Source organism: Gopherus flavomarginatus, chromosome 12 (assembly GCF_025201925.1).
Source record: "Gopherus flavomarginatus isolate rGopFla2 chromosome 12, rGopFla2.mat.asm, whole genome shotgun sequence".
Lineage (NCBI taxonomy): Eukaryota > Metazoa > Chordata > Testudines > Testudinidae > Gopherus > Gopherus flavomarginatus.
Window position 1 is genome coordinate 49,491,081 of NC_066628.1, and position 23,439 is coordinate 49,514,519.

The 23,439-nt window shown below is 55.4% G+C and overlaps 2 protein-coding genes across 6 annotated transcripts in view; both read left to right on the top strand.

The window, feature by feature from the left end:
- Positions 1-5,725, top strand: part of TTYH2 (tweety family member 2) — a 39,588-nt gene extending 33,863 nt beyond the window's left edge. For all 3 annotated transcript variants that reach the window (XM_050920811.1, XM_050920813.1, XM_050920812.1), the window contains one exon: positions 3,195-5,725. In XM_050920811.1, coding sequence (XP_050776768.1) covers positions 3,195-3,275 — 81 coding nt within the window. In that variant the 3' untranslated portion in view covers positions 3,276-5,725. The remainder of the gene's footprint in view (positions 1-3,194) is intronic.
- A 690-nt stretch (positions 5,726-6,415) lies between these two features.
- Positions 6,416-23,439, top strand: part of DNAI2 (dynein axonemal intermediate chain 2) — a 29,010-nt gene continuing 11,986 nt past the window's right edge. Inside the window, exons 1-6 of one of the 3 annotated variants that reach the window (XM_050920808.1) lie at positions 6,416-6,434; positions 15,733-15,923; positions 17,386-17,547; positions 17,709-17,830; positions 18,704-18,846; positions 20,764-20,877. In XM_050920808.1, coding sequence (XP_050776765.1) covers positions 6,422-6,434; positions 15,733-15,923; positions 17,386-17,547; positions 17,709-17,830; positions 18,704-18,846; positions 20,764-20,877 — 745 coding nt within the window. In that variant the 5' untranslated portion in view covers positions 6,416-6,421. Of the gene's footprint in view, positions 6,435-9,620; positions 9,679-14,904; positions 15,117-15,732; positions 15,924-17,385; positions 17,548-17,708; positions 17,831-18,703; positions 18,847-20,763; positions 20,878-23,439 lie in introns of those variants that run through there. The other 2 variants (XM_050920809.1, XM_050920810.1) reach the window with 2 other exon arrangements.

Sequence of the window (23,439 nt, forward strand, 5' to 3'; positions counted from 1 at the left end):
CACCCCATCAGAGTTCTTCAATACACCCTCCTTGTGCTCCTGCGTCAGGAAGGGAAACTAACTAGGACCAGGGGCTGAAACTGATCAGGGGGCTGTTTGGAAAAATTCCATCAAAATGCCCTTTCCACAGAAAAGGGGGATGCTTTTTCCCCCTAATACTGCTTCCACCTCTCTCTGCCTTAATAGTCTCTTCCCTGCCCTGTCTGAGTGAAATATGACCGGAAGCCAGGATGAGTGTTGACCCCAGCTGGAGTAAATCTAGCTGGAGGAGGTGGCAGTAATGCTGGGAAGGAATTTTTAAGAAAATAATTCAAGTATCTGATCCTCTTTGCCCAGCCAATATTCCTCAGAGCTGCTCCCCACCAGCTGCTTCTGGGAATGAACATGCTGTGCCAGGGTGATGCCCCTTGCATTGAGCTACAGCCTCCGTCGTTGGAATTGCTCAGACATTGGTGCTCTAGATAACATGGGAGATCTGGCACCTTCCCAGGGCAGCTTGCAATTAGCTGTGAGAGCACTTCATACTAAGCAGTGTCAGTAAGGGCTTCCTGTTAATGGCTGAAATGCAGGCCTGTCGTTCAGCCCTGCCCAGTCAGATGGCTCTTGTAATGGCCACCACTGCCCCCAGGAGGTGTGGGGCCACAGCATGCCCTTGGGCGGGTGTGCCCAGGGGCCCAGAATGCCTTCACCTGACCCTGTTGCAGAGGCTGCTGCGCAGTGGTTTATTGGGGGGTTGCAAATGGGGACTTGGCTGAGACCTGCTGAACTCATCTGACCCTCGAAGCCTGACTCAAGGATTTGAACCCAGACCTCCAGAGCGCACGTGCCTTTCAGTGGTTGCTAGAAATCATTAAGCTCCAACCTTGATAGCATCATCATTCATTATTTCTTCTGTGCATTGGTTGCTCCCCGCCCTCTGGAAGACGATGGGCATTGTCCATGAAATCCTGTTAGACACCTCCATCTCTGGCTGTAATCCCCTCGGGCGGGTGTCATCTAGCCTATGGCTAGGCACTAGGCCATTGTGGCCAGCTCATGCCCCTCCCGGCTCTTTGCCATCCTTGCACTGAGCAGTCTAATCGAAATCCCCGAGGAAGGGTTTTTAAGCTTTTGAGCTCCAAAATAACAAATTCTGAATAATCTTCCCTAATGCCTTGGCTTGGTGGGGACTTTTTTCCCTCCCCTTCTCCCCTTTTAAACTAAATAGCTAGAGAGAATTTCCTTTTGCATTGTTGTTGGGATGGGAATTTCTTGAGTCTCTGTCTGCTCTAGCCTCTCCCTTCAAATCTCCCATCCTTGCACCTGCCCCAGGGAAACTAGCCCCAGTCCCCCTGGTTCTGGGAGCAACGCTCATGTCCTACTGCAGAGTTAGCTCGGGCAAGCGACACCCAGCATCTTCAGGGCCTGTGGGGTATCGCATCGTTCTGTGTGCTATGACATTCTGATTCGTTCAGTGAATTGTGGGAGAACTTGTCTGTCCTGGGCAAACCGGGGGAATTGTGGGAAGGCACTGGAGGACTATAAGCACTTGAATGACTTGGCCTGTGTCCATACTGCAAAGTGGGCAGGTGACCAGTACGGGGTTTAGTTTGTAGCCCCAGACGAGCCAGCTAGCCCAGGTTGGAAGCACCACTGAACTTGGGGTCAGTGAGTTGTGTGTGTGGATGGGAGAGGGGCAATGCTTGAGTAAGAGCCTGTTAGTGCTACAGTGAAGACAGAGCTAGGCTGTGTCTAGGATTAATCAGAGCAGGGTTAACTATCCATGCTCCCACTGATGGAGCTGTCGGTGCCAGTCTGGTGGCGAGTGTGAAGCAGGCTACTGCAGATGCAGCCTTCCATTACCTTTTCCCACTGCCTGTCTCATCCTATGGGAACTGGAATTGGGACTGTTAATCTCCATGTACTAATAATTCAACAGGTCAGCCAGCAAACTTGTCCTATAGAGAGAGTCCTGTGAGCCGTGGCATCCTCACACCATCTCTGGCGTGTCTCTGTGCATTCCTCTTCCTCCATTCTCTCCCTCAGTGCCCCACTCAGTGAATGGCGTGCACACTCTGTGCGTCGCATTTGTGCCTTTTCCCTCTGCACGTGCAGTGTGCTCTGCTCCAGGGAGCAGCCCGGCATGGCACGGTTCTTTGCAAGGAGGAGTCATCCCAGCAGGCGTATCCCTTTTCCCTCCAACTTGCCACTGTCCAAATTGTATTTGGTAGACCTGAAAACCAAGCACTGATACATGTTGCCATAGTCAGGGCAGAATTACTGTAATGAATGATGGTTCCTCAATTTTTCAATCACAAAGGCCTTTGTACTCATCATTAAAATCCCATCACCTCCGCTCAGTTAGTATGTGAACCTAAAAAGAACGTTTGGATACACTGGGGCTGCTTGGTTCTATCATAATAAAATAAAAGTAGAACAGAATACTTTAAAATCAATTCCTCCTCCATTTAGGTGTGAGCCACCTAAATCAGCTGCTCCTTGTCCCTCCTAGGCGGTCGAAATATCAAATGAAGCAGGGGAACAGACCCACTAATTACTAAGGGACTGCTGGGTGGCTTAGACCCCACACCCATCCGCTGTTGGGTCTGTTAGGGTTTCTTATGGCTTAAAGAACTGAAGGGGAAGTGTTGGAGTTTTTAAATTAGGGTTTAGAATTTCCCCTGCTGTATTTACAGTTTGGTTTCTGAGCTGGGGCCTGCAAATCAGAAAACAAATGTGAGTAATCTTATTTCGCTGTCCCAGCAGAGTGAAAGAAATGCTAGAATTGGTGTAAAATTAGATAATTAAGACATAAATAAAATAATCTCTTGTTTTACAGATAACACTTTAGATTTCACTTCACCAGGGTAGGGAACTTGCCCATAAATAGGATCAAATTCCTCTTACTCACGGGGTCTTGACTGATAAATAAAGGACTAACTCAAAAATTAAAACACAGAGACTTCCGCAAATCCACTTGGCACTTCACTGTTGCTGTTGATTTCACGTGGAAGTTGCCCAGATATTATGGTGATGGGTGGCAGAATAAAACCCTCAGATAGATAGGTTTGCAACTGAAGCCTACTTTTTTACTGACTTGGGGTCTTAAACAGACATTTCCAAGTTCAGCAGCAAAGCTTCTGCTACTGAGTGGCTCACCTGATTACAGATCATAGACAGAACATATTTCCTAATCTCCCTCTTCTCCTCCACAGTACTCGCCCAGCATGCGAGCCACATATCTTTCTGTCAATGATGAGCATCTAAGACATTACGGCAACGAATTCCCAGCCTAATGCGTGCTCTCCCTGAGCAACTTACAAGAGATGAAAACACAAACAGCTTTTCTGCAATGGAAACCAAAGGCAACTGGAAAGCGCATGAAACAAAAAGGCCTCTTGCTGGAGAAGAGAAGGGACAGGAGCTGACGAGAGATCTGGAGCTGGTTCTGCCTGAAGGACAAATTACAGGTCAAAAGCTGATGGTTGCTGGAAGCCCAGAGCATGTTCCGTGTGCTCCGCAGACCGCTCCTGTATCATCAGGCAGCTTTTGCTCACATTTAGTCTTCCTCTCTGAAGAGCACATTGGACAATGCCCACAGCCTCCGTTCTCCAAACTAACCTCCCTCACGCCCTATGCTTGAAACCTGGTTTCCCTCTCTCCACCCATCCCCAGCGTGGAGCAGGGATTCCAGCTGGCTTGTGATACAACAGGCTAGGTGCTGCCACCTCTCTGCCTCCCCGGCCCGCGGGGCTGGATGCGGCTCGCTGCCATTTCTAGCATGGCAGCCGCTGCCAATTTGAAGACTGAAGCAGCTTTGTGCATAGGGGTGGGTTCCTCTTGCTTCCTATTTGCACCAGCTTGGGGTTATTTTATGTCATTGGAGGGCCTTTGGTGGGCTTCCTTTGATAAGTAGTTAGATGTGAATAACAAGACCAGTGCACTGTCCAAATACACAGAACACAGGCACATCCACCGTTCAGTATCGTGCACAACCACCTTGCAAAGTGGGGAGATGCTCCTCACTCCTGCAGCAACGCAATACCAACCACTAGTGATTCCAGCTTCCTTTTGAGGGTCCCAGTGGGTGGGCTTGTACCCTGCTGTCGTGTGTCGGCATCCTCCCCACACTCTCTGTAGCACCTGCTTGGTATTTACGGTACCAGACCTACACACTTCTCCTCACCTGTCTTGCGGTCCCTTTGCTACTGGAATACACCAGGATGGTCTCAGGTATTAGAGACTTTAGAATAATTATTTGTCCTTGTATTATTTTTTGCTGGTATCTTTTTTCCACCAGTAGTTTTATCGACTATCCAAAGAACAGACCCACACAGCACTTTTTTGCCTTTTTTTAGAAGGGTATTTTTGGTTTTGCATGGTTTTTATATAAAAAATCTTTTGCAGGTCTTGTAACTTTTTTGGGGCACTGATTTTTGTTCCTAGGGGCTGGCTAAAAAACAATAATAATATTTTAGAAAATATTTTAATCCAAACCCTGAGATAATTTTAAGAATCATGTGAGAGGCTGCATCTCGTTCAGGCCCTTTTCTACGGCCACTCAGCGTGGAGGATGGCAGCCACTTTTGTCCCATCGTGTGATGGGAAGTGGCAGCTCTGCGACTCCATCCCCACAGCCATTGAAATGGTGTTAGCAGCAAGCGGTAGGTGGCACTTCATTTAATTATGAGCAGTGTGGATGTTGCTGAGCTAAACAGTGCTATAGATTAAATCCAACAGAAGGATCTCAAGAAAACTCCTCTGTTCACACTGATCAGAGAAACCTGTTAGCTACAATAGTCTTGTAACACAGATGTTGCCAACACTATCTTCTCTTAGTGTAGACAACACCTCAGTTACCTCCTCTCCCTTCCATAATCAAAGAAAATACAGGTTCACCCTTTGCCATCCTCCTCCCATCTCCATTGGGGCAGGAGAGAATACCTCGTCAGCAGCGGTGAGTGAGAACTAATTTCTGGATTCAGAGGATTAAAAGACCCAGATGGAAAGAGATTTTTTTACCCACTTGATCCATTTAGGTGTCCATCCTCTTCCCGTGGTTAAATACAGCCCTAGCATAAGCATTTTAGCTCCATCTGAAATCAATGAGGTTGCTTCTGCTTGCACCAGAACTGAATTTGAACCATGGTTCCTCCTAAGCTGTGGTGCTGCACCCCCTACAAGACTGTGCTCTCAAACAGAGAGAAAAGCCAGCCTGCAGCCACCACCTCAGAACAGAGCAGTTGGTCCAGGGTTCATTCTACCGAAGCACAAAAAACCAGAGAAACTCTCAGCCCTGGATCATGCCAGATTGGTTGGATGTCGCTGGCCCAGCCTGCCCTGCTGATGCTGAGTTATCCTTCCACATTCATTTTTGCTCTTCTCAGCCTAACGCTGTGGTTGCGATGCTAAAACTGAACAGGCTGCTCCTCCTCAACTCTGCAGAGCTGCCTTCCCAGGCATGCAGAGACCTCTTGGAGGTTTTATAACCTGTGTCTTTTAAAGATAACTGTACATATCATGCATCATAAAATTGTTTGTACATCCATGTTACGCGTGACTAGCTCTAGGATATGGTTGAAAATCTTCATTTTTGCTTTTAATGTTTCAGTGTAACAGTACTGGTAGAAGAGTTGTTTTTAAATGCATGTGAATTAACCTCATTCTGGGCTCCTTGGAGGAACTGGGAGTCCTGCTTGATTTGTATGTACCCTCCAGGAAGGAGACAATAAAAATTTGGACTAAACATTCATCTCCTTTTGATCCTTATTACGGCAAGATGGTGTCTGCCAATATCCTCCTTGACTTGCATAGATGAGGCTTCAGTCTGTCCTAGCCTGGTCTCCAGAGCTGGGTGCACACTGCCGCCAACAGTTAGCTGCAGGAACAGTTTGCTGCAAATACTGAATTGAGTTTTTAATCTCCGCAGTCCAAGATGTCTTTTGATTGGTTACAGGTCACCTGATATTGCCTCCATTCCCTGACTGAATGAGTGTCACTTATAATCAGGTTGCTGCTGCAAATGCTCACAATTATGCATGGATTATTTAAATGTTGAGGTGCCCTAGTCCTACAGTGCTATTCAAACCTACTTAGATCTGTGGGTTTGAACTTGGCTTTCTGCCAATAGACTGCAGTAGTCACTTCATGGTTTGCCTTTGCTGCAAATATTCACACCAGCAAACGGATTTGCTAGCGTGTTTACAAGGAACACAAATGCAGTTAAACGAAAGTTGTTTAAAAAGTCTAGAATGCGGGTGTGTCTTCCCCCTCCTCCCCCAGTACTTGCCTAGCTCTAATTGTTTAATTTCAGAGCATGAGAAAGTTCTTCCAGCTATAAGGATGCTAGGGCCCAGCTATTCGATATCGAGAGCAGTGCCACCTTATGGTATAACTTGTTTGTGCAATACAGGGGAACCTCAGAGTTACAAACACCTCGGGAATGGAGATTGCTCGTAACTTTAAAATGTTTGTAACTGAACAAAAACTTACGGTTCTTCTTTTAAAAGTTTACAACTGAACATTGTCTTAATACAGCTTTGAAACTTTACTATGCAGAAGAAAAATGCTGCTTTCCCTTCATTTTTTTAATAGTTTACATTTAGCACAGTACTGTGCTGTATTTGCTTTTTTTCCCCTCTCTGCTGCTGCCTGATTGTGTGCTTCCGGTTCCAAATGAGGGGTGTGGGTGATCGGTCAGTTCGTAACCCTGGTGTTCATAACTCTGAGGTTCTGCTGTAGATGGATACCACACAATGTATTTAATTTGCATTAAATTAAGAACACCCAGGTCACACTCCAACATCTCTACTGTCGTTAGTGTCCTCTGACTCATGTTCAGAACCCACTTGAGCATTGCAAATGTTTAGTTTTTAAATTGTACTAGACAAATACCAGTATCTAAGGATATTAATCTAGGTTTTTAAAAGACTGAAATGGCACCACGTGTGTCATGGTTATTACCAAAACTGTTTTTTATGGCCAGGATATCAAATTTTGGTTTTATTGCTGCTAACAAGGATGGCAGTAAAAGCTCCAGAATGTGGGATCCAGGGAGCAGTTTACAGGTAGGTGCAGTGCCTCAACTGGGACCTGGGTGTCTGAGGACAGCTCTGTCTTTCTGGCCCATTTTATTCTTGACCCATCTGCTGGACATGCCAGCAGGCCTGGCTATCACAATGGCTGGTTTCATAAGGTAATGTTAAATGGGCAGCTCTAAACAGAGGCTACCAGTGCCATCCCTTTCATAGGTATTCCCATAATGTGTCAAACCCACAGTCAATCTACCTCATTATCTTCTCTAACAGTGGCCAGCACCAGATGCTTTAGAGGAACATGCAAGAAACCCCATAAAATGCAGTGAGATAATGTTCTCGTTAAGGAGGTCTCCTCCTCACATCTAACCAAGATTGGCCTAAGTCCAGAAACATAAAAATTCTTATTCCATCAAAAACTTTTTTTTTCAGTATTGGAACTCTGGATATTTCGGTTATTGATGTAAATGTCCAGTTCCTCCATGAATTTTGCTAAATTATTGGCTTCAATACCCTGTGTCAGTGAGTTCCACAGTCTAACTTTTTGCATTATTTATTTCCTTTCTCCATAAGCAGCAGCTTGGCAATCACATGTTAACATCTGATCTTTGCTGACCTGGGACAGCTTTGTACAGGTGGTCACCTGTGGGAAGGTTCTATATCCCGTTAGTACAGTACAGTTTTGAATAACAGGATTAAAAAAATGACACAATATTCAGGGGTGGGGAAATTTCTACTCTTCCCCATGCACCCCAAAAAAGGGGGCCATGGCAAATTGTGGAACTAGGGGAAAGATGTTTTGTCTCAATGCTTGTGGGCAATGCACGTTCCTTCTTTAGCTGTTAAAAGCTATGTTAGCCACAGCCATGGTGTGAGGTGAATTGACCGTCCTGTCTTACTAAGGATTGCAGTAGAGTTTAGCATTCTCCATCTTCCTCCTCTGGTATCCCAGGATTCTTTCAGTGACTCATGTTTTTACTGAACGGTTTCACATTGACCTCTCCTCTTTATGTATTCAGCTCCATCTCTCCCCACTCCTTGCAGTAGTGTCTGGAAACAAGCTGCTGGTAGATAATGGCTGTTTTGATAGTGAATAGAACTGCTTATAATTGTTGGCAGCACATGGCTGTTGGGTCACTCAGTGCTGTAATAAATCATTAATATAATGTAAAAAAAGGAGCTGCTTTTCCAGCTGACTTTTTGTAAAGCCCCTCATACAGGCACTGAACCACTGGCTGAGATGAGATCTATTCCCTGGGGTGGGCTTAGGCTGAAAGCTGTTCACTTCAATCAAAACTTCCTCAGAGTGGGGTTTGGTTTTTTCCCCCTAGGAAGCCAGTGAGTTTTAAATTTTGGCTGCCTTTTAATGGATGAAAATAATGGTCTGTGTGCACCAACATGCAGCCAGTTTTCTTTCAGCTCCTAGTTTCCTAAAGTGGGGGTCAGGACGTGGGCCCAAGGCCTCTGATCATCAGTCTGTAGGGCTGGATGGGTGGAGCCCCTACCATACTTCTTTCTGGTGTCAATTGGGATGATGCACTGGTACAGGTGGAGCTGCTACCCTGCCGCTGTATCTCAGTCCGAACTTGCAGCTTCCCCTCCTGTTCTAGCTCTGGGCCTCTATGCAGTCCTCCCGCCGGAGCTGCCTCTAGCCTCTTCCAGCCCCAGCTTTGGCCAAGCGCGTCCGTCCACCCTGCGGTGCTGTGGCTTGTCGGGACAGCGGGCGGGCCCCCACCCCCCATGCGTAGGTCGGGCCAGTAACTAGTGTGGGGCCGGCGGCGCTGCTGCATCCCAGGGCAGCCTGAGCCTCTTCACGGGCTGGTCCCACGAACTCGTCCCACCCAGCCCAGGCACCGTGCTTGGCCACGCGCCGGGAGCCAGGCCAGGGCAGCCCTGAGCCTCTTCACGGGCTGGTCCCACGAACTCGTCCCAGCAGCACAGGCACCGTGCTTGGCCACGCGCCGGGAGCCAGGCCAGGGCGGCCCTGAGCCTCTTCACGGCCTGGTCCCACGAACTCGTCCCAGCAGCACAGGCACCGTGCTTGGCCACGCGCCGGGAGCCAGGCCAGGACGGCCCTGAGCCTCTTCACGGGCTGGTCCCACGAACTCGTCCCAGCAGCACAGGCACCGTGCTTGGCCACGCGCCGGGAGCCAGGCCAGGGCAGCCCTGAGCCTCTTCACGGCCTGGTCCCACGAACTCGTCCCAGCAGCACAGGCACCGTGCTTGGCCGCGCGCCGGGAGCCAGGCCAGGGCGGCCCTGAGCCTCTTCACGGGCTGGTCCCACGAACTCGTCCCAGCAGCACAGGCACCGTGCTTGGCCGCGCGCCGGGAGCCAGGCCAGGGCGGCACGTTCCCCAGGGCAGGCCCAGGGTGCGAGGACAGGCCGGGTGGGGCCTGCAGGGGCCTAGGCCATGGTGAGGGGAGAGCAGCACTGGGGGGGGGTGGATTGGGGGATGGGCCCGGCCCCTCCCCCCGCCAAAGCACGCGCATGTGCCCTGCGCCCTCATTTAACACCCTGCCCTGCCGCTCCCACCAATATGGCGGCGGCGCCCGGCCCGTCACGTGACTGCTCCGCTGCCAGGCCCCGCGGGCGTTGCTAGGCAACGGGGACACGCTGCCCGCGGCTGCAGAGAGCCGGGCCCGGAGCGGATCTGCCCCCCGCGGGGTAAGGGAGGGGGGCCCCCTTGGGCTCCACCCCCCGGGGGAGGGAGGGAGGCAGGGGTCCTGCAGCTCAGCCCAACTCCTTGTCAGCCCGGCCCCCCTTTCTCCTGCCCAGCGCTGCAGCCCCCTACTGCGGGGTGCTCCTCGTGCAGCGCCTGGCACAGCAGGGACCCGCAGGTGCCAACGTCCTAGGGCTGGGAGCCACGCGTGGGGCCAGGGGGGCAGAGCCGGGCCGGGACTCCTGGGTTCGCTGTGCTGGGAGCCACGCGTGGGGCCAAGGGGGCAGAGCCGGGCCGGGACTCCTGGGTTCGCTGTGCTGGGAGCCACGCGTGGGGCCAAGGGGGCAGAGCCGGGCCGGGACTCCTGGGTTCGCTGTGCTGGGAGCCACGCGTGGGGCCAAGGGGGCAGAGCCGGGCCGGCAGCCGGGACTCCTGGGTTCGCTGTGCTGGGAGCCACGCGTGGGGCCAAGGGGGCAGAGCCGGGCCGGCAGCCGGGACTCCTGGGTTCGCTGTGCTGGGAGCCACGCGTGGGGCCAAGGGGGCAGAGCCGGGCCGGCAGCCGGGACTCCTGGGTTCGCTGTGCTGGGAGCCACGCGTGGGGCCAGGGGGGCAGAGCGGGGCCGGCAGCCGGGACTCCTGGGTTCGCTCTGCTGGGAGCCACGCGTGGGGCCAAGGGGGCAGAGCGGGGCCGGCAGCCGGGACTCCTGGGTTCGCTCTGCTGGGAGCCACGCGTGGGGCCAAGGGGGCAGAGCGGGGCCGGCAGCCGGGACTCCTGGGTTCGCTCTGCTGGGAGCCACGCGTGGGGCCAAGGGGGCAGAGCCGGGCCGGCAGCCGGGACTCCTGGGTTCGCTCTGCTGGGAGCCACGCGTGGGGCCAAGGGGGCAGAGCCGGGCCGGCAGCCGGGACTCCTGGGTTCGCTCTGCTGGGAGCCACGCGTGGGGCCAAGGGGGCAGAGCGGGGCCGGCAGCCGGGACTCCTGGGTTCGCTGTGCTGGGAGCCACGCGTGGGGCAAGGGGGCAGAGCGGGGCCGGCAGCCGGGACTCCTGGGTTCGCTCCGCTGGGAGCCACGCGTGGGGCAAGGGGGGCAGAGCGGGGCCGGCAGCCGGGACTCCTGGGTTCGCTCCGCTGGGAGCCACGCGTGGGGCCAAGGGGGCAGAGCGGGGCCGGCAGCCGGGACTCCTGGGTTCGCTGTGCTGGGAGCCACACGTGGGGCCAAGGGGGCAGAGCGGGGCCGGCAGCCGGGACTCCTGGGTTCGCTCTGCTGGGAGCCACGCGTGGGGCCAAGGGGGCAGAGCCGGGCCGGCAGCCGGGACTCCTGGGTTCGCTCTGCTGGGAGCCACGCGTGGGGCCAAGGGGGCAGAGCGGGGCCGGCAGCCGGGACTCCTGGGTTCGCTCTGCTGGGAGCCACGCGTGGGGCCAAGGGGGCAGAGCGGGGCCGGCAGCCGGGACTCCTGGGTTCGCTCTGCTGGGAGCCACGCGTGGGGCCAGGGGGGCAGAGCGGGGCCGGCAGCCGGGACTCCTGGGTTCGCTCCGCTGGGAGCCACGCGTGGGGCCAAGGGGGCAGAGCCGGGCCGGCAGCCGGGACTCCTGGGTTCGCTCTGCTGGGAGCCACGCGTGGGGCCAAGGGGGCAGAGCGGGGCCGGCAGCCGGGACTCCTGGGTTCGCTGTGCTGGGAGCCACGCGTGGGGCCAAGGGGGCAGAGCCGGGCCGGCAGCCGGGACTCCTGGGTTCGCTCTGCTGGGAGCCACGCGTGGGGCCAAGGGGGCAGAGCGGGGCCGGCAGCCGGGACTCCTGGGTTCGCTGTGCTGGGAGCCACGCGTGGGGCCAAGGGGGCAGAGCGGGGCCGGCAGCCGGGACTCCTGGGTTCGCTCTGCTGGGAGCCACGCGTGGGGCCAAGGGGGCAGAGCCGGGCCGGCAGCCGGGACTCCTGGGTTCGCTCTGCTGGGAGCCACGCGTGGGGCCAAGGGGGCAGAGCGGGGCCGGCAGCCGGGACTCCTGGGTTCGCTCTGCTGGGAGCCACGCGTGGGGCCAAGGGGGCAGAGCGGGGCCGGCAGCCGGGACTCCTGGGTTCGCTCTGCTGGGAGCCACGCGTGGGGCCAGGGGGGCAGAGCGGGGCCGGCAGCCGGGACTCCTGGGTTCGCTCCGCTGGGAGCCACGCGTGGGGCCAAGGGGGCAGAGCCGGGCCGGCAGCCGGGACTCCTGGGTTCGCTCTGCTGGGAGCCACGCGTGGGGCCAAGGGGGCAGAGCGGGGCCGGCAGCCGGGACTCCTGGGTTCGCTGTGCTGGGAGCCACGCGTGGGGCCAAGGGGGCAGAGCCGGGCCGGCAGCCGGGACTCCTGGGTTCGCTCTGCTGGGAGCCACGCGTGGGGCCAAGGGGGCAGAGCGGGGCCGGCAGCCGGGACTCCTGGGTTCGCTGTGCTGGGAGCCACGCGTGGGGCAAGGGGGCAGAGCGGGGCCGGCAGCCGGGACTCCTGGGTTCGCTCCGCTGGGAGCCACGCGTGGGGCAAGGGGGGCAGAGCGGGGCCGGCAGCCGGGACTCCTGGGTTCGCTCCGCTGGGAGCCACGCGTGGGGCCAAGGGGGCAGAGCGGGGCCGGCAGCCGGGACTCCTGGGTTCGCTGTGCTGGGAGCCACACGTGGGGCCAAGGGGGCAGAGCGGGGCCGGCAGCCGGGACTCCTGGGTTCGCTCTGCTGGGAGCCACGCGTGGGGCCAAGGGGGCAGAGCCGGGCCGGCAGCCGGGACTCCTGGGTTCGCTCTGCTGGGAGCCACGCGTGGGGCCAAGGGGGCAGAGCGGGGCCGGCAGCCGGGACTCCTGGGTTCGCTCTGCTGGGAGCCACGCGTGGGGCCAAGGGGGCAGAGCGGGGCCGGCAGCCGGGACTCCTGGGTTCGCTCTGCTGGGAGCCACGCGTGGGGCCAGGGGGGCAGAGCGGGGCCGGCAGCCGGGACTCCTGGGTTCGCTCCGCTGGGAGCCACGCGTGGGGCCAAGGGGGCAGAGCCGGGCCGGCAGCCGGGACTCCTGGGTTCGCTCTGCTGGGAGCCACGCGTGGGGCCAAGGGGGCAGAGCGGGGCCGGCAGCCGGGACTCCTGGGTTCGCTGTGCTGGGAGCCACGCGTGGGGCCAAGGGGGCAGAGCCGGGCCGGCAGCCGGGACTCCTGGGTTCGCTCTGCTGGGAGCCACGCGTGGGGCCAAGGGGGCAGAGCGGGGCCGGCAGCCGGGACTCCTGGGTTCGCTCTGCTGGGAGCCACGCGTGGGGCCAAGGGGGCAGAGCGGGGCCGGCAGCCGGGACTCCTGGGTTCGCTCTGCTGGGAGCCACGCGTGGGGCCAAGGGGGCAGAGCGGGGGCCGGCAGCCGGGACTCCTGGGTTCGCTGTGCTGGGAGCCACACGTGGGGCCAAGGGGGCAGAGCGGGGCCGGCAGCCGGGACTCCTGGGTTCGCTCTGCTGGGAGCCACGCGTGGGGCCAAGGGGGCAGAGCCGGGCCGGCAGCCGGGACTCCTGGGTTCGCTCTGCTGGGAGCCACGCGTGGGGCCAAGGGGGCAGAGCGGGGCCGGCAGCCGGGACTCCTGGGTTCGCTCTGCTGGGAGCCACGCGTGGGGCCAAGGGGGCAGAGCGGGGGCCGGCAGCCGGGACTCCTGGGTTCGCTCTGCTGGGAGCCACGCGTGGGGCCAGGGGGGCAGAGCGGGGCCGGCAGCCCGGGACTCCTGGGTTCGCTCCGCTGGGAGCCACGCGTGGGGCCAAGGGGGCAGAGCCGGGCCGGCAGCCGGGACTCCTGGGTTCGCTCTGCTGGGAGCCACGCGTGGGGCCAAGGGGGCAGAGCGGGGCCGGCAGCCGGGACTCCTGGGTTCGCTCTGCTGGGAGCCACGCGTGGGGCCAAGGGGGCAGAGCCGGGCCGGCAGCCGGGACTCCTGGGTTCGCTCTGCTGGGAGCCACGCGTGGGGCCAAGGGGGCAGAGCGGGGCCGGCAGCCGGGACTCCTGGGTTCGCTCTGCTGGGAGCCACGCGTGGGGCCAAGGGGGCAGAGCGGGGCCGGCAGCCGGGACTCCTGGGTTCGCTCTGCTGGGAGCCACGCGTGGGGCCAAGGGGGCAGAGCGGGGCCGGCAGCCGGGACTCCTGGGTTCGCTCTGCTGGGAGCCACGCGTGGGGCCAAGGGGGCAGAGCCGGGCCGGCAGCCGGGACTCCTGGGTTCGCTCTGCTGGGAGCCACGCGTGGGGCCAAGGGGGCAGAGCCGGGCCGGCAGCCGGGACTCCTGGGTTCGCTCTGCTGGGAGCCACGCGTGGGGCCAAGGGGGCAGAGCGGGGCCGGCAGCCGGGACTCCTGGGTTCGCTCTGCTGGGAGCCACGCGTGGGCCAAGGGGGCAGAGCGGGGCCGGCAGCCGGGACTCCTGGGTTCGCTCTGCTGGGAGCCACGCGTGGGGCCAAGGGGGCAGAGCGGGGCCGGCAGCCGGGACTCCTGGGTTCGCTGTGCTGGGAGCCACGCGTGGGGCCAGGGGGGCAGAGCCGGGCCGGCAGCCGGGACTCCTGGGTTCGCTGTGCTGGGAGCCACGCGTGGGGCCAAGGGGGCAGAGCGGGGCCGGCAGCCGGGACTCCTGGGTTCGCTGTGCTGGGAGCCACGCGTGGGGCCAAGGGGGCAGAGCGGGGCCGGCAGCCGGGACTCCTGGGTTCGCTGTGCTGGGAGCCACGCGTGGGGCCAAGGGGGCAGAGCCGGGCCGGCAGCCGGGACTCCTGGGTTCGCTGTGCTGGGAGCCACGCTTGGGGCCAAGGGGGCAGAGCCGGGCCGGCAGCCGGGACTCCTGGGTTCGCTGTGCTGGGAGCCACGCGTGGGGCCAAGGGGGCAGAGCGGGGCCGGCAGCCGGGACTCCTGGATTCGCTCTGCTGGGAGCCACGCGTGGGGCCAAGGGGGCAGAGCGGGGCCGGCAGCCGGGACTCCTGGGTTCGCTCTGCTGGGAGCCACGCTTGGGGCCAAGGGGGCAGAGCCGGGCCGGCAGCCGGGACTCCTGGGTTCGCTGTGCTGGGAGCCACGCGTGGGGCCAAGGGGGCAGAGCGGGGCCGGCAGCCGGGACTCCTGGGTTCGCTCTGCTGGGAGCCACGCGTGGGGCCAAGGGGGCAGAGCGGGGCCGGCAGCCGGGACTCCTGGGTTCGCTCTGCTGGGAGCCACGCTTGGGGCCAAGGGGGCAGAGCCGGGCCGGCAGCCGGGACTCCTGGGTTCGCTCTGCTGGGAGCCACGCGTGGGGCCAAGGGGGCAGAGCCGGGCCGGCAGCCGGGACTCCTGGGTTCGCTCTGCTGGGAGCCACGCGTGGGGCCAAGGGGGCAGAGCCGGGCCGGCAGCCGGGACTCCTGGGTTCGCTCTGCTGGGAGCCACGCGTGGGGCCAAGGGGGCAGAGCCGGGCCGGCAGCCGGGACTCCTGGGTTCGCTCTGCTAGGAGCCACGCATGGGTCTAAGGGTGCCAAGGTTTGCACTGCTTTAACTGTATTGGTTTGAAATTGTATCGTTAAGGAGGTCTGACCCTCTAGCATGAACACGGTTCTGCCAGCATAAAGGTGCTTGCCTCAGTTTATTCCTGTAAATACTCCTATAATAATGATTAGAGGAATAAGCTGTACCAGCGTAAGGCACCTTTATACTCCTATAACTGTGTCCATGCTGGGGATGTGGTTTTAACAATAGAACTGCCCCCACCCAACTGAAATAGTTAAATGGGAACAAAAACTGTGTAGACCAAAGGTTGCTCTTTAAAGGCTACGGCCCCCATTTCATGACTGTGCAATCATAGGTCAAAGGAAATGGAGGGAAAACCTGTTGCATGCTAGATCCATGTAAAAAAGTAGGGATACGCTTACAAAACAGATCAGTAGAAACCAGAGAGGCAAGACCCACTGGATCATCCAGTCCAGGATTGTTCCCTAATTTAAACTCTCTTATCATTTCTAAACACAGAATGTAATCCCTTGCGGTAGGGACTATATCTTCCTTTGTCCCCCATGAAGCATCTGCTGTGCAATACAGCAGTGAAACGGTAAGTGTGAAGCAGTGCAAATGTGCAACGTTTCCTTCTCCCTCGCCTCAGCAGGCACCATGGAGATCGTCTACGTGTATGTGAAGAAGCGCAGCGAGTTTGGCCGACAATGCAACTTCTCCGACCGGCAGGCTGAGACCAACGTGGACATCCAGCCAGACCCGAGCCTAGCCAAAAACTTCATAGAGAGGGACCCCATTGATGCTGCAATACAGTGTGCCAGTGATATGTCGGAGCATGAGGTACAGTAGGAGCAAACAGAGCTCTCTTTTAATGAATACTTACTTGCAAGGCTCCCTCTGACAGGATAAGAGAGATGTGTCGCTGAGGGAGTTGAAAGTTGGCTATGCTCAGCAATGCAAGGTGCCCGTAGTCAGTGATAAACTGGTGATCTTCTGGGACCCCGTTTGTAGGAGGAGGATATAGGTATCAAGATCTCCTCTGGAAGAAATACAGTGGTGCTGCTGCTGTAATAATGATACGGCATTCAGAGAAGTTTGCAATGATATTATCTCAGGGTTCTCACCCATCCCAAAATTCACAAGATGGAGCTAATGTTTTCATTGCTGTCTCCTGCAGGACAGTTAAGAGCTCTGAGTTTGTCTAGTGGTTAAAGCAGGAGACAGGGTTCTATTGGTTCTGATTCACTGTGTGACCTTGGCAGCTCTAAGATGCTAAGATATAAAGTGGATTTGATCTTAGCTACCTCACAGGAAATCAGGTGTGAGGCTCCATGGATGTCTGTAGCATGGCTTGAGATCCTCCGAGGAGAACCCCTGCCATAGCAGGGAAGAGACTAGTGTGTTGCAAACCTGGGATTCCATGAAAAAAGGGGGCAGTTGGGGGGTTCTCACTTCTCTGCAGTCAGTGATGGTAAATAAAGAAAACAATTCATGAATAATTTCTTAAGAGCTCCCAGAGTCGGACTGATCCTTTGCAAAGCCAATCTGCTCTGCTTGGGTGAGATATGAGGTGCTACTTTGGGTTTGAACAGTGGAGAAGTAGCCAATAATTCTTCATTCCAATGCTGGCCCCTGTTTGCAATCACATAGTTGGAAACCCTTCTTCTCCTGTGTGAGGAGTAATAAAAGTAACAACTTCGTTAGTCCCATTTGTTAACACTGCCAGATGAGCTCTGTGCCTCCCTTGTAATTTGCCCAGTATAATGCCCACTGCACTCCAGTAGATGGAAGTTGTGTGGGAGCACTACAGACATTTGGTGAAGTGATTATTCATAATTCCATTGTTAGCCACAAAGGGGACTATAAGTTCAACACTTGGTTATGGCCAGAAAAGTGACAGTAATGCTGGCAGCTTCTCCCCATCTGCGTGTGTGTGTGTTCAAGTCAGATCTGCTGATGGCACTGATGAAAATAGGGTTTACTCCCCTTTGCCCTGCAGGAGCAGAGCAGCCGGAGAGGAGTGTGCAGGGTTCTAGTCTGCCTTGTGCATCAGCAACTGAACAGCCTGTTCTATTCTGACTGCCGGCTCTAGTCTTGGCGATGGCATAAGAGCCAGAGAAAAGAGGGCTGAGTTTTGAGAACCCAGGTGGGGTTTGCAGCACTTACAAAGCCAGGGAAATCTGAGCACTGGCTGGATCTGGAATCAGTGAGGGAGTAAATGCTAGACCCCACGGAGCAGATTTAAAAACCAAGCCCATCAGCTTTCTATCTTGCTTCCCTCTCTGTTTGTGTAACACTTCAGGTCAACACGGAGAGATTTGAGATGGAAAACGAGGGGGTTAACCACTTGGAAGGAGGGTGGCCAAAAGACGTCAACCCACTGGAGATGGAGCAGACCATTCGCTTCCGGAAGAAAGTGGAGAAAGATGAGAACTATGTCAACACCATCATACAGCTCGGCAGTGTAAGGCCACTGTCCCATGCTTTCCTCCCCTCTTCCTGTCTGTGTGTGTTACAGCTCCCTTTCCCATCATGCTCTGCTTGCTGCCTGCCCTCTCAAGCCAGTAGTTTTCCCAAATGTCACATCACGGCTTATTTGGCTTATTTGCATGGCTTGCTTCACAGCTGATGGAACATTGCATCAAACAGAACAATGCGATCAATATCTACGAGGAGTACTTTGACGATGAGGAGACAGCAGATGTAGCAGATGAGCCTCCATCTGCAAAAACCATCAATGTGTTCAGGTATTGGCAGTCAGGAGGTGCTAAGCTGTGTGCTAAGCATTCACTATTCTGTTCCAGTCCATACTGACCATTGGGCAAGCTGAGGCGGCTACCTCAGTTAAGCCGGCGCTATTAAGCTGCATCTGCTGACAGGAGCAGGTATAACTGAAACAGCCATCACAGCAGATCCTAGCAGAATTAACTGCAGGACATCCCAGCTATTTGAATGGAAGGCTGTAGGTATAGCCTTTCTCCTGACAGGGACAAACTCTCTCTGCACTCAGACCAACCCTGTCAATTTCATCCTTGGAAAGTAATATATGGATATAGATGCTCCTTTGGGTATTTCCAAATCATTCTTCTGGGATGGGCAATTACTACAAGAGTTCAGTGCCCCGCCTCGCTCGGATTATTTGTTCCGATCACTGAAGGCAGACTGGTTTTCCTTCCCTGTGTTCTGAGCAGTAATAAACATGTCCTTCAAAAAACAGTCAAATAATGTTCATATGGGGAAGATCTAGTGGACTTGGGGTATTATGGGGCTCTTCAGTGAGTATCCCAAGTTTTAATATCTTTTGTACCACAGTGTCAAAGGAATCTTCCTTCTTTTGTTTCTCAAAGATATTTTTCAGTGTTAGGGCCTGTGTAGTAACTTTTAAAAGTTAGATCCTGGAATGTAATTGAATTTCTATAAATTTCTAACTGGAAAGGTTTATCGGCTCATCTAGGTCTTCCTGTCACAACCCAGTGCAGGATTGTTACCTGTAATCAATACTCAAGGGTTTTAACCTGTTTTAATTGAGGTTCCCGCCACTTCCCGTGGGCAACTATTGCATACCCTGGAGCATGACAAAATTGTTAGCAAGTTAATGCCATTGTTTTATTATCAAAAAGGGATCCAAATGTAATCAAAAGGACCGCCACGCATCTCTCCTGGCACCCGGATGGAAGCAAGAAGCTGGCAGTAGCTTATTCCAGCCTGGAGTTCCAGCGAAGCTCCAGAGATATGAGCTATGAGTCATACATATGGGATCTTGGTAAGAAGGGAAAATGCTAGAGTTAGTAATGCTTGCCACTAACATGGTCCTTCAGGTCTGTTAAGTGCTCTGACGGTATTAACTAACTAACCCTTACAGCACCCCCTGGGAGAGTAGAAGGGACATTGACTCCGGTTTTACACATAGGGGAATGAGAATTGGGGTTGAAGGTATCTGAAACCTGACCAAAATATGGAAAACAACCTGTAAAGACCCACTGTCTGCAGGGCCAGATTCACACCTTACATGCCACTAGGCACAGCGTCTTCCGCACCCCACTGCCTACAGCTGACCTTTGTGTTTGTTGTAAAAAATGAAACGAAAAGAAATATAAACACAGCCTCCCTGGGAAGGCACGAGACCCTCCACCACACATGGGGATCCCAGCCTGAGCCGGGGCGCAGCCCACCTGCCCCAGAAATGGTGCAAGGGGGGGGACCGTACCTCTCCCCACGGCAAGCAGTCCCCGAGTGTCTTCCGTCCCTCCCGCAGCCTGGCGCAGAAGCAGTGCTCCGGCTCTGCCCATGTAAATGACTGAGGCATTGGCCATGCCCCTCCCTCTCCCTCTCCCTCTCCCTCTCCCTCACTGGCATGGGGCGGAGGCAGCAGGGTGGCCGAGATTGGGAAGGGGCTGGGACGCTCCCAGCCAGCACCTTCAGCAGCCACCCCACCCCCCCCAGCCACAGCTCACAGCACCCGCAGGTGGGCTGACTTGGATGCTCATCCTGCTCGAGCCCCACACACTGGGCAACCACCAACCCACACCAGGAGCCCAGCCGCCCTCAGGGGAGCTGAATGTGTTAACTTTTAACCCACTTTTAACTTTTAGGCGGCCCTAAAACGCTGGCACCCTCAGGGCCTAATTGGAATCCAGTCCTGACTCTCTGGCTTCCCAGCATAGAGCCCTTCTCGCTTTTTCCAATGAGCTCAATTACATTTTCCAGACACACTGGATTGTTGAAGTAGCTTAATTGCCTATTCTGTTAAAAAAGAAGAAGCAACACAAGCCCTGGGTTGGGAAAATCACCTTGCTGAGGAACTTCCCAGGTGTACAGAACTTCAGTGCAGTCGGGATTGGGGGGGGTGGGGGGGCTTAGATTGATAAGGATGTTAGAAGCAGGACTCAGTCCACCACTGAAAAACAAAAGGATGACAAGCAAACCTGGCGGTGGCAGTGAAATCTGAGGAATGGACACCTCTTCCTTCCCCCCATCCTTTCACATGTGAATAGACCTTTCACAGCCACAGGGGGCTGCAACCACAATCTGACAGATAAGGAAGCTGGATACCTTCCTTCTTCTCCCAGCTGTCTGTCTAGTGACTTGCATTCCCAGCAGCTTGGAGCTCCTCAGTAATGGTCCCATCTGCTTTTTTTTCCCCTTTAGAAGCAAGGTGCTAAATGGGAGAAGAGTCCTGCCGAATGGAGGCAGTAAGCGAGCATTCAATGCAACACTCCTCGTCTTTCTGCCCCAAGACGTGGCATGGCTAATAGTCTGTTTTGGGGGGACATTATGAGGTGCATTTTTATCTGAGGCAGAGAGAGGAATTGCTCGTCTACTTCAGGCCCAGAACTGGAAGTCAGGACTCCTGGGTTCTCTTCCTGGCTGTTGTGATACCTTGGGCAAGTCATTTCCTCTCTCTACTTCCACCTGTACAATGGAGAGAATACTTGTAAAGTGATTTCAGGTGAAGAGTGCTGCATAGGTGCTAGAGAGTACTCCGGATTAGTACATTGCAGTAACAGTTTCTACCCTGCTTCTCGCTAGCATTAATGCTGGGCAAGATGCTGGAAAGACGTGGGTTCTGGAGGTCACTAGCTAGTGTCCATCATTGCTGAGCTGAATTAGTTGGAAATGTTGTTTTCCTTCTGGGCTTCACTCAAACTTTGCTTTTCTCTATTTTGTCCCTTCCCGGTAGAAAATCCCAACAAACCAGACCTGGTTCTCAGGCCATCATCCCCGCTTGTGAGCCTGGAATACAACCCCAAAGACTCTCACATCCTGGTTGGAGGATGCTATAATGGACAGATCGGTAAGGGACATGGATTTTATATAAAGCAACACTACTGGGGGAACTGCTTAATTTTAATTCTGCGCTAGGCTTGCTCCAGTGATAATCTGCATAAAGACTCCTTAGTGTCATTCACTCCAAGGCCTGGAATACTGAATTGGAACACACGATTAGGCAGCAGGTGGTGTCCGTGCAGGCTGCGTGGCTAGATAATTCACCGTGATGTGATAGTGATCCAGGCGAAGCCCGTTCTGACAGTGGTGGAGGTGGGTCGCCCTGGACAAGGGGCTATGTTATTTCCTAGAACACCCACTTTAAAAATGGTGGCCATTGCATTTGTTTATCCCTCAAAGCGTGTCAGGTACTTTCCAGATGGGAAACAGACATGGATGTAGCTGGTGGAATGTTCTGAATTACTAAGTAACTTCAGTGCTAGTGAAATCAGCAGTCCCTGGGAACTGGAGGCTCAGGCTTGTCCATACAACTGGTGCAGCCCAAACAGTGTCAGTAAGAGCTTCCTGTGCCTTCTACACGCACTGCCTGGCACCAGTGTGACTGAGTCCCATTATGTAGAATGGGCCGGTGGGTCTCTGTGTCCATCCAATCTGCCCGTGTGCGTGTGTCCTTGCTGCCTCTCACCTGCTGGAGTCAGTGCAGTGGGGACGGGAGGGGTGTGTGAGAGAGATGCGGACATTAGAAGCAGGACTGAGTCCACCAACACCCATAAACATTTTATTTATTGTCAACAGTAGCCCAGCTGTATCCCATTGACGTCAGTGGGGGAACCTCCCTCGCCCTCGCCCTGGGATGACTCTGGTCTGTAGTGTTCAAATAGCTACCGTCGCTCTCTCTGGCGATGCCCTGGCATGTCTTTGCTAACCAGAGCGTCCTTCCCAGCTGCATGGCTGTAGATACATCATGTCATCAAGCAGGCTAGAGTTGAGGACAGGAGGCTGCTGTTGTTGAGCCCGCGTGCTGTACAGAACACTGTGTCTCAGGTAGCTGCTGGTGGGTAGGCTTACCTGCTATTGCTCGCTTCCCCGCTGATGTGCCTCGGGAAGTGAACGGCAGTATGAGAAAAGCTCTGAATAATTACCTTCATTTCATTTGTAGAATAAGTTTTGTTCCCTTGTTTTAAACATTAAAAGGGGCTCCCCCTTTGCCAGATCCATGTAAGAGTCTATTATTTATTCAGCCACGCAAGCCTTTCAATTTAATCACGCTCATTTTTATGTTTTCGCTGCCCTTTGCAGCTGCAGTCTGATCTGGCAGGGCATGCATTAGAAGGACATTATCATGCGCTCCCTAGGTGATGGAAGAGAGAGTCGATTTCACCTCATCCTTCACAGGGCTCCCCAGGCATGCAGCTGATGGCCCAGCAGAGCACACGCTGTCACATTCAATTGGTTAATTATAACCAAGGAAGAGCAAGCGAGTGCCACTCTGCCACATCCGCAGAGGATCAACCCAGATACCCAACCCTGGCAAAAGCAGGGCTGGGGAATCATTTACACCCAAAATGGGAGCTGCCTTTATGCTGTGCTAGGGATTCTCCTCAGCAGCATCTGTCTGATGCAGAGATGTGTGTGTATAATACCCATTGTTTATGCAGGACTGTCACGGAGTCACCGGGCGATGCTCTGGAACTGCTCCCCACCAAGCCAGGCAGGACTTTGGGGAGCCTCTTCTCCCTTGGAGCAGACTTGTTCAGGGCAACAAGCTCACACGGCTTCACCTCCTGGGTCTCTCCTTGGAGCATTCAGCATCCTCTGCCCGTCCGTGCCCTTCCCACAGCGAGTCCACCCAGTGGGGTCCTGGAGAAGCCACAGGGTCCTGCACCCCCACTTTGCAGTCAGATGTGACTCTCAGCCAGCCAGTAACACAGAGGTTTATTCGATGACAGGAACAGGGTCTAAAACAGAGCTTGTAGATTCAACGAACCGGACCCCTCGGCTGGGTCCATTCTGGGGGGCAGTGAGCCAGACCCCTCACATCTGCACTTCACTCCTCGACCCCAGTCAGCTCCCAACTAACAACCCCCTCCAGCCCCTCCTCTCTGCTCAGCTCCTTTCCCGGGCCAGGAGGTCACCTGATCTCTTTGTCTCTAACACCTTCAGTTGGCACCTTTGCAGAGGAGGGGCCCAGGCCATCAGTTGCTAGGAGACAGAGTGCCAGGCATTTAGGTGCACTGGCCTTTGCTCTGCCAGATACTTAAAAACTGCCATGGGGACACTGAGGCACCAACACGGTATTCATAGAAAACATTAAGAACATTCCTAGTTCATCACAAGGACCTCTGCTGATTTGTGCTCCTGCAGAGCCGTTAGAGGGTGCGTGAGTTACAGGCTGGGCAGTGGTTTGACGTCAGCCTGCTATGTGACCTTGGGGCCTGAATTTGAAGGGCCAAGCACCCAGATCCCCAGCTGGAGTAGCACCCGCACCACTGCATACATCTCTACTGGGGATAGTGGTCATCCCCTGCCTCTCCAAGGGCAGTTGGGACACTTGGACTTTCCTACACTGGAATTTTTGGTTGCTGGCGTAGCTGCATCAGTGACTTGCTTACTCCAGCTTCAGGCTGCC